At 33.6% G+C, this 13,858-nt stretch overlaps 1 protein-coding gene across 1 annotated transcript; it reads right to left on the reverse strand.

Annotated features, from left to right (window-relative positions):
* Positions 1-1,190: 1,190 nt before the first annotated feature.
* Positions 1,191-5,238, reverse strand: LOC113742469 (rhamnogalacturonan I rhamnosyltransferase 1). The gene is made up of 8 exons (XM_027270303.2): positions 4,240-5,238; positions 3,556-3,623; positions 3,368-3,456; positions 3,098-3,263; positions 2,718-3,007; positions 2,421-2,625; positions 2,155-2,312; positions 1,191-1,885 (listed from the first exon to the last, which is right to left on the reverse strand). The coding sequence occupies exons 1-8, from the start codon at positions 4,655-4,657 to the stop codon at positions 1,633-1,635; spliced, it is 1,647 nt and encodes a 548-aa protein (XP_027126104.1). The 5' UTR covers positions 4,658-5,238; the 3' UTR covers positions 1,191-1,632.
* Positions 5,239-13,858: the final 8,620 nt, after the last annotated feature.

Raw genomic sequence — 13,858 nt, forward strand, 5'->3', positions numbered from 1 at the left:
TGTCAGGGAAACTTTGTGCTAGAATCCTAAGTTGCAATTACATTTCAACTCAGCATGGAATTTGAGGTGCAACGGATCCTCTGTCCCACTTTTTGTATCACTCCCTATCTCACTTTTTATTATATTGTTATTTCTCATTCATAAACATCATGTTTTAGTTCTTATTTGTTTTCTTAAGATCTAATAATTATTAATTGAGTAAAACACAAAATTTAATGAATACAAAAAATCAAAATGCATAAAACATAAGATTTTTTTATGAATTTTCTGTTGTATTTTTTAATTCTCTTCTCTATTATATATTAATTTTTTGAGACTGTTGTATCTATTTTTTACTCAATTAATAGATATTGGATCTTAAGGAAACAAATAAGAACTAAAACATGATGTTTATGAATGAGAAATAGTAATATAATAAAAAGTGGCACAGAAAATGAGACAGAAGATCGGTTGCGAATTGAGGAGCAAGATCCATTTTGGGTTTGTTTATGCATTTGATGAAACCACCACCCTTTTTTTTCTGAATTGGATTAGGGTGAAAGCCGTTTGTCAAAAAGAAATTTGATTATTTGCTAAGCATGATGACGCTGTGATTTGATCATTTGTTTACCTTATTACTCAAACGGCTACTTCTCACCAAATCCTTTCTAGTTCCCTCGTTGGTTTTGCTGTAAAACTTTTCAGTTTTCAGGTACAGAACATGATCATTGGATGTTATGTTTGACCATCATCATCACAAGATGGCCGCCACCACCACACTCTGCACATTCATTCATTATTCTTTTCTCTTTTCAGACTTTGGTGATCGGTTGGACAGATTCATCACCCTAATTCTTGATCTTAAATTAATGTCATGACGTCCACAACACCCCCAACTGATCAGAAATCCTACCAAAAACATACCCAGAGGAATATGTCTTTCTTCTTTTTCGTACATCTGTTTTGTTACTAAACCATAACAGCTGTCTTGAACCCCGAAACTGTGTTGAAGATCCATATTTGGTTTGTTTTAACATCGTCGATCATTTCCTGGAAGGGAAAGATGCTCTGGAATCCCACCGGCACATACGGAGCACTTCCTCTCATGTTCAAGAAAACACCAGCTACGTGAAAGACTAAAAACTTCTTCTTCGTCTAATGAGAACAAACTAAAATCAATGGACGGAAAGAAGGCAAGAGACGGCAACTGATGGACTTGGAATTTAAAAGCTGCTTTTATAGATTTTTCAAGTATAAATGAGGGTTGTAGACAATTTTAGAAAAAGAAGAATAAATAAAAGAAATATGATGTTCAAAGCTAACCTTTGGCAAAACCGTGGTTTCCAATAAAACAAATCTATATTTGCATTCCCTCTTGTGTACACTGCAGCTGATTTGACGTAAACACCCTGTAATGGCAGGGTGACTTCTATACATGGAGTTGGATTATTAGACTCTATATAAAATACTAAGTACTCTGGCACCTTCCGTTCCTGAGACAATCTCTCGAGACTTTGCTCAAGTCCATTCTCCCCTATAAACTTCAATATGCCTCCTTTCAAACAAAATTCTCCTCAAACTTTTAGCTCTGGAGAACTTCGTTGAAGATCTGCTTAGCAAGAATGAAATCACATGCTGCTGCCAAAATACGGGTCACATGTTACTTAACAGATCATCTTCTTTTGGTTGCTGCAAACACTCCCATGGGTTTGCGTAGAAGTAATCCTCTTCTTTAGGTCTATCTGGAATCACTACCCTTTTGACAGGATTGCCCATTCTCTCAGAATGGGATTCCTTAACAGCAGCAGAGAACTCATCCCATGTTAGCGATCCCATATTGTACTGGTCTATCAAATCAACTAGAAGCTTTCTGTCCAACAGTATTGTCTTCTTGTATTCGAGATATCTGAGGACATTTCACAACAAAGCACCCATTTGATATGCAAGGACAAAAAACTCAAAGAAAGATGACAGAAATGCTTTGCATCGGATTATCACCACGATTCCAACTACATGACATTCTTCAGCTAGTTAAAAGCACTATACTTCAACAACAAAAATTACTTGAACAGCAATCTTTGAAAGACATGGCACAAAGTAATCAGGCACCAAAAGCACTCCAAACTTTAGTAACTGACATTTTCCTGAAAGTAATTTGAAGCCAGAAAAATATACCTGCGGTGGCCTTCAACAACTTTTGCCATGTTTCCATCATATGTTGGAACAAATATATCACTTTCAAGAGAAACAAGATAGTCTAGTGCTGCCATCTGAGATGAATGATTCTGGAAGAATCTAAGATCCGAAGGATCCAACAGTGTCTCCTTTCTGACCTGTTTACCAGACACACCCAAAGCAAGTGGTGAAAACATGCTGACATAAAACAGTTGCATTTTATGATTAAATGATGAAATGGAATAGCTATTTCATAATGTACTTACCAAATTTGGATAAGCTGCTGCAAGACTAGCCAATCTCCTCTCTCCACCATATATTTCTCCAGCAGCAATGTAAATTTGGATGTTATGATCAATGTCCAAGGCCCTCAGGGTAAGAGCAGTTTCCTCAGGTGTCAAGGGACACAGGCCATCTTTTCTTTTCAAATCGGAGTTTATAATTTTCTCCTTCCACCAGGGATAAGCATATCTGCATAACCACAAATTAGCAACATGAGAATAATTACCCCTTGTATTGCTGACTGACTAATTAAATTTGAATACCAATATGTGCTAGCTCACCTCATTCTTGTCAACTCATCCACCTCCTCCTGGTTGCACCCCTGAGTGCAGCCTGAAAAAGCCAGCATGTCCATTTCATATCTGAGATGAAGTACTATGAAAGGCCCCTTTCGACGAAGGAGTTTGATGACCTTTCTACCCAACTCTTCTATCTGAGGTGTAAATTTGAGAGCACTAAAATTGACTCGACAACGTAGCTTCTGAAGCTCCAAGGGCTGGCCATTGTTTGCAAGTCGAGTGTCAGTTCTATTTAGGTGCACAACTTTGTATTTGCGTATAAGAGGAAGAATCTGCACATCCAAAAAAATGTACACGGTTATAACCATAAACAGGGCAGTGAAACAAACCAAACAGAAGAACATTATGGGAATACTATATACCTGATTTTCATAGTAAGATATATCAGACCAACTAATAGGCGGCATAGTATAAAATAACCCTCTCTCCACTCTCTCCTTGAGCCTAGGGGGTAGCTCTTTCAATATCCGAACTTCATCTCTCAAGGATGTAATAAAATGATCAACGTCAAATATGTCTTGAAACTCACTGCAACATCAAACAACAAAGATCCAGTACAGAGGAGGGAAAAAAAGGATAGCCCTCCGTCATAATAAAAGAACAAAGCCATAATTTTGTGCAAGGAAAGAGACCTTGGATCTGCCCAGAAAGAAGCTTTATCCAACTCAGGAACTATAAGCGTCACATTCAAATGTCTGGCAATTGCTACCATGTCACATATCTGTACCCCGATAACATATAGAAAAAGTACAGGTTATCAAAAATTGCTGTCATAAGCCAGTTCAAACATGCAAGCCACATTATTAAGAAAGCTACTAACCGCCGCCCGCATTTGGTTAAGGCCTCCGTTGCATGAAACCATCAGATAACCATTGTTCTTGTAAACTCCTACATCAAAAGGTGCAAATTTCAAATCTGATTGTAGGTGGGGGAAAATAGTAGTCAAAATACCAAATACAATTCCAAGAAGAGACAAATTAATGATCCATGCTTATCCCAAAAAAAACAAACAACACATTTATGATTAACCGCAGCAAATAGAGAAAGCAGCAAAATCCACTGATGCAGTAAAACAACCTAAGAGGTTTGTTATACCAATTACTTCATTTCAAAACAAAACAAAAGATCAACAACCACCGCAAACTCTCAATTCTGCAAGTGCTTGGAGCAACCAAATCTCTCAGGAACATGCCGGATGCTTCTCAACTTTTCAATAATCAACCAGCAGTCCAAGTCAATCGTTTCATCCAAGGGTGTGTGAAATTAAACCCCACTTTCCTAAATTCAAAGACCCTTAGATTCTACATTATAAAGCACCCTTAACACCACAAATACACCCTCCTCATATCCACCATCCTTTCCGCTTACATTCACCAAAATATGAGCTTCTACTCCCCATCTTTTAAAGCGATCAACATCAACCATCAAAACAGAAAATTCATTACAGCGCCCAAAAATAAAAATCAAAGAGCAAAAACAGAATCAATCAAGTAGTAATACTCACTCTTGGGAGGAAGAACTCGAGCAGGGACATCTTCAGGGGCAGATTTAACATCCAAAGCGGAAGCAGAACCAGTAACAGTGGCAGAAGAACCAGAACCAGAATCCTGAGAAAAGCAAGATGGCCATCCCTTCAAAACTCTAGGACCAAAACTTTCACCCAATGCCGTTAACTGAACCAAGCAAATCCACAACATCACAGATGTAGTAGCCCTTATCATCCATAGCTTCATTTTCGACCGCGAAACCATGGAATTTTTAAACTTCTCTACTCTACTATGTTGAATAATATTTCCACCTTTCAACCCCATCACCCCACCTAATCCTAACCCTAACCCTAGCCCCCTTAAACCCCAGTTCTTCCTCCTCCTCCAAACACTCTCCTCACTCTTCTCTTCCTCTATTCTGCACATATCCCCCATACATCAAAAATCCCCGCCTCCCCTTTTCTTCAAAAAAATCAACAACTTCTCATTAAATTCTGCAGAAACTATTACGTTTAATCTGTGAATGAAAAAAAAAATCCCTGATCTTAATTTACACGATAAATGAATATAAATATGCCGTAAAATTATAGCATCAAAATTTATTCGTCATACAGCTTCGACAGGACATCTTTTACAGCTAAATAGCAGTAAAAATCCAATCTTTCACCCACATTTACAGAAACAATTTGAGCCAAAGTTTCGATCTTTAGCGATCAGAGGAAGAGAAAAAAAAAACCCTTGATTGAAATGAAATTTTCTTCTTCTTCTCTTTTCTGGGATGGAAAAAAATGGTGGGATGATATGAATGATAATGTGGAATGTATGAGAGATCTAACGGATTTTCCGGCAAGATATCTAAAGGGTCGCCGGAATCTGGCGCGCCGGAGCTGCTCGCCGGTGGTGGATGGGGAGAGATAAGAATAGAAAACCGTGGTAGTGGATTGGTGGCGCACAAACGCACGACCCGGGCGAGTGGGGAGTTTTGATGAAATGGGCAACTTAAACCAGTTGCTTATGTTCCGGGGTGGTCGGATTGTTAGTGATTTTGTGTGTGAAGTTCTACATTTATATTATTATGACCCTTCTTTTTTCTCCTTTTTTTTTTGGGGGGTGTAAGTGTTGCCTTCACGAAATTGGTCTAGGGAGAAAATTTTATGAGAGACTGAGTTGGTAATGTTACGTTTTTAGGTAGCAATAAAATGAACCTACAATGTCAAGAAATTAAATTTAAGAGGTGTTTATGGATATTAACTTTGATACTAGAATTGGTATGCAAAGATATTATGATATATTATGACCTTTCTTTCCTTTTTTTTGGAGTATTTTGTTGTCCACGTGAAATTGTTTGTGGAAGAAAATTTTATGAGAGATTGAGTTTGTAATGTATTTAAGTAGCAATAGATTGAACATAGGAAGTTATGAATTTAACCTTAAAAAGAGGTGTTTATGAATATTAAATTTGGTACTAAATTGAAATCCATAAATCTATAGCTGATAGTGTAAACAAATCACTATACTGTTAATTATTTGAGTAAATCATTCCTACACTGACGGTGTATACACTATCATCGTTATATTCATGACATGTGTGCAAAAGTTAAATTTTAAATTCAAATTTTGTATAGTTGTCATTCATCTAACGCTGATAGTGTATACAATGTTAATGTAGAAAAGATTAATCATGATTATTTATGTACAAAAAGTTAATCCATATTATAATATCTTCTCAATTATAAGCACGTAATAGTATATTTTTATCAATAAGCAATTAAATACTTTTCTTGCAAATGTTTTATGTGCTTAATAGTTACTATTTAAATGATATAATCCCTACAAAGTTGATGGTCTTAAAATTTTGTCTCTCTTTTCTTTTATTTTTTTTGGGTAAAATAGTTCTAAAGTTCTTTACAACAAAATGTAAATACAAATTACTAAATAATGGAAATATTCTATTAACATAGATTCATGCATGAACATATATATGTATGGATTGCTATTTTTTAGAGTTTTTATAGAAAAATATGTTATAGCAATTTAATGTATGTGAAGTAAAAAAGTAATTTGAAAATGTGCTTATGCAAAACAATTAGTTTCTTTTGTATGAAATGTATAACTTTCCTTTTATGTTTTATGTTTTTCCTTTTTTCAAAGAGCATCAAAGGTTCGATGTTCTTTTACCTCTTTCAATTGGAAATTTTCGTATCTCATGCTTTTGCTTATTTCACAATTAAAAGGAAAAGAGCAAATGGCAAGTGAAGGGTCTTTTTCTCAATACATTTCACTTCTCACTAAAACCATCCATCGAGTACATTCAGGTGCATGAACAATATCAAATTCCCATGGCTAAATGGAATGTACAGTGTTATATTTTTTCCTCCTCTTAGCTTGTCCAAAAATGTTTTAGTGTTCTCTTTCAGTTGAGTTGCTGTAGTACCATTTTCAATTTCTAAGGCTAATTAATGACACGCTTAATTATATCTTTGCAACTGAAAAGCAAAATAAAGAAGGCAATTGATTATAGTTTTCCTTTTCATTTATTCATTTAACTACCATTGTTAATACGTCCTGATATTTATTTTTTTCTGAAAAAATTATTATAATTTTGAAATATATGATTTAGTTGTCTTTTTTGTTTTTCCAACTACTTTCCAGTCTCACACATGCACAAAAAATGAAATTTTAATTGTTTTTAAAATATATAAAAAATTAATTATTTTTCAAAATTTTATAATCCCCGTGCATAGCACCACCGATTATAAAGCTCGTACTACATTACACGTAAAAGTAGTATCTTTTCAAAAAGAACTTTCTAAATTGTCTTCCATCCAAACACCTTCATTATTGAATGCCTCCAACTCAAATGGAATTTTTCCCAAATTTATGGTAAGAGTTTAAAGAACAACGAAATATAATAGCAAAATTATAGGAACAGTTAGTTCTTTCTTAGAATATGGAGTCTAGAATGATTCAAAGCAGGATGTACCGCATAATTCCCTCTAATTGGAGTTTAGATCCAAGGCCACCTCCATATTAGGAGAAAACAGCCAATAAATGCAAGCCAGCTAAACCGAAAGCCGTCTGGGCCCGCTACTATTAATTTACAATCAGACGTGTCAATAATCGGAGGCCCGATGCACACTTGGCATCACAAGATCGTTCTAAAGCATATTTCTCGGTATCGCTGAATTGTACGGCTGAAGATCTTGCAGCCCATTTTGGCATCTTTCCTGTCGAGAGACGCCGACAATATCTCGCGAAATTATGCCGGCTCGTTTTATATTAATTATATATCGATTTTTGCTTTTAATTCTTGTTGTGATAACTTATCACTCTTAGGGTCTGTTTGATAACATAAAAAAGTGCTGAATCTGAATTGTTTCAAACATTCAGATGTTTTGAGTGTTTGATAAATGAAAATCAATTTGCTGAACTTGTTAAGCAGTGTTGAACCTGTGTGTATTTTTTTCAGCACAAGAATCCTAACTGAATGCTTAATTCTGATAAGAATCAATAGAATTACTTCAACTACCTTATCTTATCTACCAAATCTACCCTTGTTTGTTAATTATGTTCAAAATTCTTATTTAATTAAATAACCTAATATTCTCTATCTAACTATTTTTAGTTTCTCTTTCTCCCTTTTTAATGACTTTCAGATCTTCTCCATACTCCTCATATAATATATTTCATCTTTTATATTAATTTGATTTAAAAATAAATATTGTCATTTTCATACCTAACAAATTTAAACTAATTAAATCATAGATTTTATTTTATTTTTGAATGAAAGGATATAAGGGCAAAATTGTCAAATTAAACTTATTAAGCATTCAGCTATAAATATTTATCAAACAATATAAATAGGTTTAGCATTAAAATTCAGACATTCATATATTTTTTTCAGTGCTTAAAATTCAGCAAATTAATTGTTTCAGTATTCAGATTTCAGAATTCAGACTTCAGAATTCAGATTCAGTTTTATCAAACGGAACCTTAGAACAATTACAATTTCGCATCATAATACAATACAAGGGAGTATTCAGGAAATGGGAATGAGAGTCAGTAATGGATATTAAAGTTAATTTTTACTTAAAATTCAACCTTGTTTAGATTGCCATTTTTCTTTAAAACAAATTTATGTTTGTTGTGAACAAATTTTTCAATCATTTTTTTACTTCACACATATCAAATCTTTATAATATATTTTTCTATAAAAATTTTAAAAAATAGTAATTCAAACAACGTACTCTTAACATTTCTTTTTTCCATTTCAGTGTTAGAATCTTTCCAAGCAAAACATATGTTCTTTCTAGAGTTGAATGGAATCAAATACTAAGACATTTCACAAGTGGACCAAAATTAGGATACAGTCACCGGTAGTTTCCTAGACATATATCATCATGTTGTAGCGATTATACGACTAAGTGGTTAGTTGAAATAGGATCTCTCAATACAAACAATCAAAACGTAACATAACATCATCCGTTGTTTAACATGTCTATAATAGAGGTTATATTTGCTTGAAGCAAGAAAGAAAATTATCCCTCTCAACAAACAATTCTCTTCCACCAAGTGGCATATTTATACATCAAAAGTATACCATCCATTGTTAAGCTGGTGTGTAGGACAAGAAACCATGAAGAGTTGTAAAATTTGAAAATTATGAATTTCTTGACTATACCTGAATATCAATTCCCAAGAAAGATACACATTATTAGTTTTGTAGTTATTTGCCATCAAATTTGGACATGGAAGGGGCAAAATGAGAATAGAAACAAAAGAACGTAAAGCCAAGATGAAGATGATTTTATTACTTCTTGACCTTTTTTAACTGAAGTTAGAAATTCGGTTTTTATAAATCTAATTCCAGAAGAAACCTCAAAAGCCGGCAACTCTTGAAGTCCTCCCAGGGATTTATAAACCCAAACCCAACCCCCCCCCAGAACCGATGTGGGATGGCAACCCCACAAGGGCAAGCCAATAAGGCCGCTGCTACTAATAAATAAAGACCCCTCACGACACTCAGATGTGTTGAAATTAGCTCATGATGTGAAAACAAGTTATTGATGATATTCAGCAAGTTTACAAGAGTAGGTTTACTTTTACAAATAGAAGAGAAAATTAACTCATAAAATTGAACCTAATTATGCGAGAATTATGTCTCCAACTTTTGATGTGATATAAATTTTGGTCATAGAGGTCGACAATAAAAGAAAAGTATGAGGGGCGGCGTTAATTTACCAATAAATGATCTTCATTTGTTAAGTTTTACAAGAAATCTGCAATTCAAACCAAATCTCTATTTCATGCCTTTTGATGAAAGTTGATGTATATAAAGACTACAACGAGGTTAGTCACAATTAGTCCAATCACTTTTAGAGCATAATAACTATCGAAATTAATCAAAGACAATGACTTTGCAATGATCCAATCTGATGCACCATTTCCACTTTGAAGCTCCAATCAGAGTGGAAATTTAATGCCCAACTCAATGGTGGTATCAAATCTGAAAAGAATGTTGGGCCGAGGATTTAGAGATTGACTACCACAACTTTAACCGTACATTCTTAAATGTCATTCTAAGGATAGCTTTCTTATTTTTAATAGACTTTCCGCATACAATTTTTTTTTTAATGCTAGTAGATTTAGATTTGGTACGTAACATAAATTTAAATTTGAAATTCAAATCACGTATATGCATGCTACATTCAAAGTTGTTAGTATAAAAAAATCATCACACTATCAGTATATAAAATATTAACTCTTTGTCTTATTGTAAACCTTATATATTTTTTTTAACAATGTCAAGCACATTTTCTTTGCTTTGTTTAGAAAAAGATTAGGATCCCTTCATCTATTTTTGAAAACTTCATGTACTTAGGATGCAACATTCTTGATTTTATATCTTGTGAACATGAGCTTTCTTATTTCCCCCCCCCCCCTAATATGTGTCATGTGTGGTTGAGAATTTATTAAACTTTTGGTCATACATATTTTTTTTGTGAAAGTGATTAATAATTTTTTTGATAAATTACATTTAATATCTTTCGAGTTTTCTAATAAGAAACAAGAACACAAATCCCTACAGTTTTGTTTATAAAAACAATACTGGCTTCCCATTAGGTTCATTTTTATATTACTCAAATATTTTATTAGCCCTTTTTTTAATTCTTATTATTAGTTAAATATGATCATAAGTTCCACTTGAAACACATTATTGTGACAATTGTGAAAAATGGGTACTTGAGAATCACTGCATCTTTGTTTTAATTTTTGGAAAGGAACAAACAACTCAATGAACGGCATAAGACCGTCACTTTAATTTTAAGGGTAAAAAATCTCAACAAACATTAAGCTATTGCTCACATCGACTTTTGACCATCAAACAATTTTTCGTCACAAATTAGCCATTAAACTAACTAATCAGCATACTCATGATCATTTCGTCGATGATTGCTCTTAATCTATTAAATAATTAGAATCGTGTTTTGATAAATAAAAAAAATCATGGTAGACAAATATATCCTTGCATTTTAACACGTGTTTTGATTATTTTGTAGATTTAGAGCAATAATTAACGAAATGACCATAAGTGAATTGATTTGTTAGTTTAGTAACTAATTTGTGATGAAAAATTGTATGATGATCAAAAGTCGAAGCAAGCAATAGTTGAATGACTGGTGAAGATTTTTGCTCTAATTTTAATTTTTAATTTAATCTTATTATTGCTGTCCCTCTCTTTCTCTTTCTTTTTTATTTTTCGATCAACCCTACTATTCTTGTTATAGATTGGTTGGACATTGAGGTCCGTACCAAAAAAAAACAAAAAAACTGTCGGTTGAGATGTCCTAACGGCACTTGGCGGAAAGCATATCATAAGTGGCGCATCTGCGACTGGGTTTGGGTGATAAAGAGAATGGTGGGGTCAGGCCGTCAGGTCGAATTTAGCCTTCTCTTACCTCAGCTCCGCGGTGTCAGAACGGTCTGTTGAATGAAATGAATGACGACAGAGACAGTGTGAGCTGTGCGAATTGAGGCTGAAATTGGGAAAGTGGGGTGGCGCGTGAGATGCAGGGTCACTGCATGTAGCCAAAGCAATGAAGTGTATAAGTAACTGTATGCTCGTAGACTGGGTGTATATGCGAACACCGAAATACTACATGTGTGTTTAGGTCGGTGACTATTTAGAATGATTTTCTGCGGCATTTTTAATAATATGATATACGTGAAATAAAAACGTAATTGAATAACATATCTATGATATAAGTAAAATAGGATTTCAAAAAAAAAAAATTGTTTGAGATAGGATATAATATCCACGTAACTTTATTTGATATTTTCTGTACTTCTTTAAATTGAAAATTGAAAATAGTAAGTTGAGAAATATCAACTAGGGGTGTGTGAATATCAATTCTCATACGAGGTAAATATATAAACCAGGGAAATAGATATGTATGCTCAAGCATTGAAATTGTCTTTGTCATACCAATATGTTTTCAGGGGTTGTATGTGTACCCTCATTTACTTCTACTATTTGATAGCTATATATATATTTATCACAGTTTTCATTGTGTCTTAAGTCAATTAAAGTGGGAAGATTGTGAAGATATTAACCAAGGGTGTCAAAATTCCAGTTCTCTACAACATAATATATGAACCAAAGGAGTAGATGTGTTATATATGTGCATGCTTAAACAATATGAATTTGTACATTCGGATAACAAACGTGCATGGATTTAGGGTTTCAAATGTAAACCTTACAATTTTTTGAGAAGTATATTAAAAAAAACTATTTGAATAACACAAGAATAAAATTCAACTGGATAGGGTTGCCTTCAAGCTATTTCCCCTACCATAGTTAGGAGTTCGAGTTCTAACCATGACATGTTAGCCGATATTTCTCTCATGGTCTGTCTAACGAATGCTCATTGGACATTATTTAAAATATATTTTAGATGTCATATATTTCTTTAAAATATAATATTAATTAGAAAAAAATAAATATAAGAGATGATGGCTGTTAGAAAAACCCCTTCTCTCATTGCATGTGAGTTATCATTCCCATCAATTGTAATAACAACTAGATATAGTTTGTTGTTTGTGCTCATTTCAATTGTGCTAACATATCATCTTATTGGGAAGAAAAAAGAAATAGAAAAATTTTATTTTAGACAATATACAACATATACGCGACACATACATGTCAATTGATGGCCCATTTTCTTTTCTTTTTTTTTAAAGATTTTTTATATTTATATCTATCATTTTGACATGTTGTTGATCTTCAATATTTTTTAGGTGAGCTCCAAAAAAAAAAAAAGAAAGAAAAAAATTCAAACGGACCCATCTTCTCCATTGACCGTCTTCTAAGTGCAAAGATTGCCTCTCAATCACCAACCCGTGAGAGGTGGGTCAGGTGCGCTGTGTTTTCTGGGATAAACTGTCCTCTTTGTATGTGGGATTGCTTTCACATTTTACCCGCATAACACACAATGATATGGCGAGCGTCCTTCTCATCAGTTGAGTAGAAGGAGGAGGAGTTGGGTGATCTGGGCTTGTGAATGTTGAGGTGACTCAGGTGATGTGGATGATCATCAACAACGTACAAGTCAGTAATGGCCAAAAGAGAGTCAAATAAAAATGAAAAAGGAGGTGAAAAAAGTGCATATAGTTTTATAATGAAGTGACAAAAAGGTGCCACTATTTTCTCCCATGACACACTAATCACGCCAAAGGAATTACTCTCGTCCTTTTTAAGTTTCTCTCCTTTCTTTTGCGGTTTTGGACCTACGGTGGAGGGCAATCCATAGTGCCAAAATAGCAAAACTTTCTACCATATGCTTTAATACTTAGATTTACATCACACTCAACTAAGGTCTTAATTCATTTTTATCACATGTAAATATTATACATCAAAACTTCACCTCAATAGCTGCCTGTCTCTCTCTACTATTGGAGCGACCTAATAAGTAAATATTACTTTGTCACAAGGGAAAATCGTTTAAAACTTTCTTTACATTTCGTTAGATGAATTTTTTCGTTATTCATTTTTAAATTGTCAACTTTACGTCCCCTACATGTTTTTTTTTTTTTTTTTTTTTAAAAAAAAGTGTTCCTTACATATTCAAATTAGTAAACTTTGATTTCAACCTAAGTTTTCGATCACTTTATAGCTTAAAATTACCGCATGACCCACATACAGTTTTTTTTTATGTGCAAAAACATCATATCCCACTTTTTTTAGTGACAAAAATGAATATTAATTAGATCAGATTTCACTTTTTCAGAAGAGAAAATGAATATAGTTCAGGTTAGATCCTAATTTTTTTTAAGGACAAATATGAATAAGAATCAAGCCACTTGTTTAATTACAAATAAGATGTAATGTTTTTGCCCCAAAAAGAATGGTCATGTATAGATTACGTAATGGATTCAGGATAAAATGTTATCAAAAATCTAGAATGGAACTAAATTTTACCGACTTGATTTTGTAAAAAGATGTAAAGTTAATATTTCAGAAGTGAAAAATGAAAAAACTCATTTGGCGAAATGAGGGATGCTTAAAGGAATTTCCATTGTCACGAATCAAACCAAGCCTGCCTTTGAGTTCATCTAACAACATGCACACAAGTACAC

The sequence above is a fragment of the Coffea arabica genome, chromosome 4e (assembly GCF_036785885.1).
Source record: "Coffea arabica cultivar ET-39 chromosome 4e, Coffea Arabica ET-39 HiFi, whole genome shotgun sequence".
Classification (NCBI taxonomy): Eukaryota; Viridiplantae; Streptophyta; class Magnoliopsida; order Gentianales; family Rubiaceae; genus Coffea; species Coffea arabica.

Excerpts from the sequence above, each read along its gene's own strand:
- LOC113742469 (XM_027270303.2), bottom strand. The coding sequence starts at position 4,657 with ATGGGGGATATGTGCAGAATAGAGGAAGAGAAGAGTGAGGAGAGTGTT. Across the intron at positions 3,624-4,239 it reads TCGAGTTCTTCCTCCCAAGA|GAGTTTACAAGAACAATGGT; the intron begins GTGAGTATTACT and ends CTTTTGATGTAG. Across the intron at positions 2,626-2,717 it reads GATGAGTTGACAAGAATGAG|ATATGCTTATCCCTGGTGGA; the intron begins GTGAGCTAGCAC and ends GTGGTTATGCAG.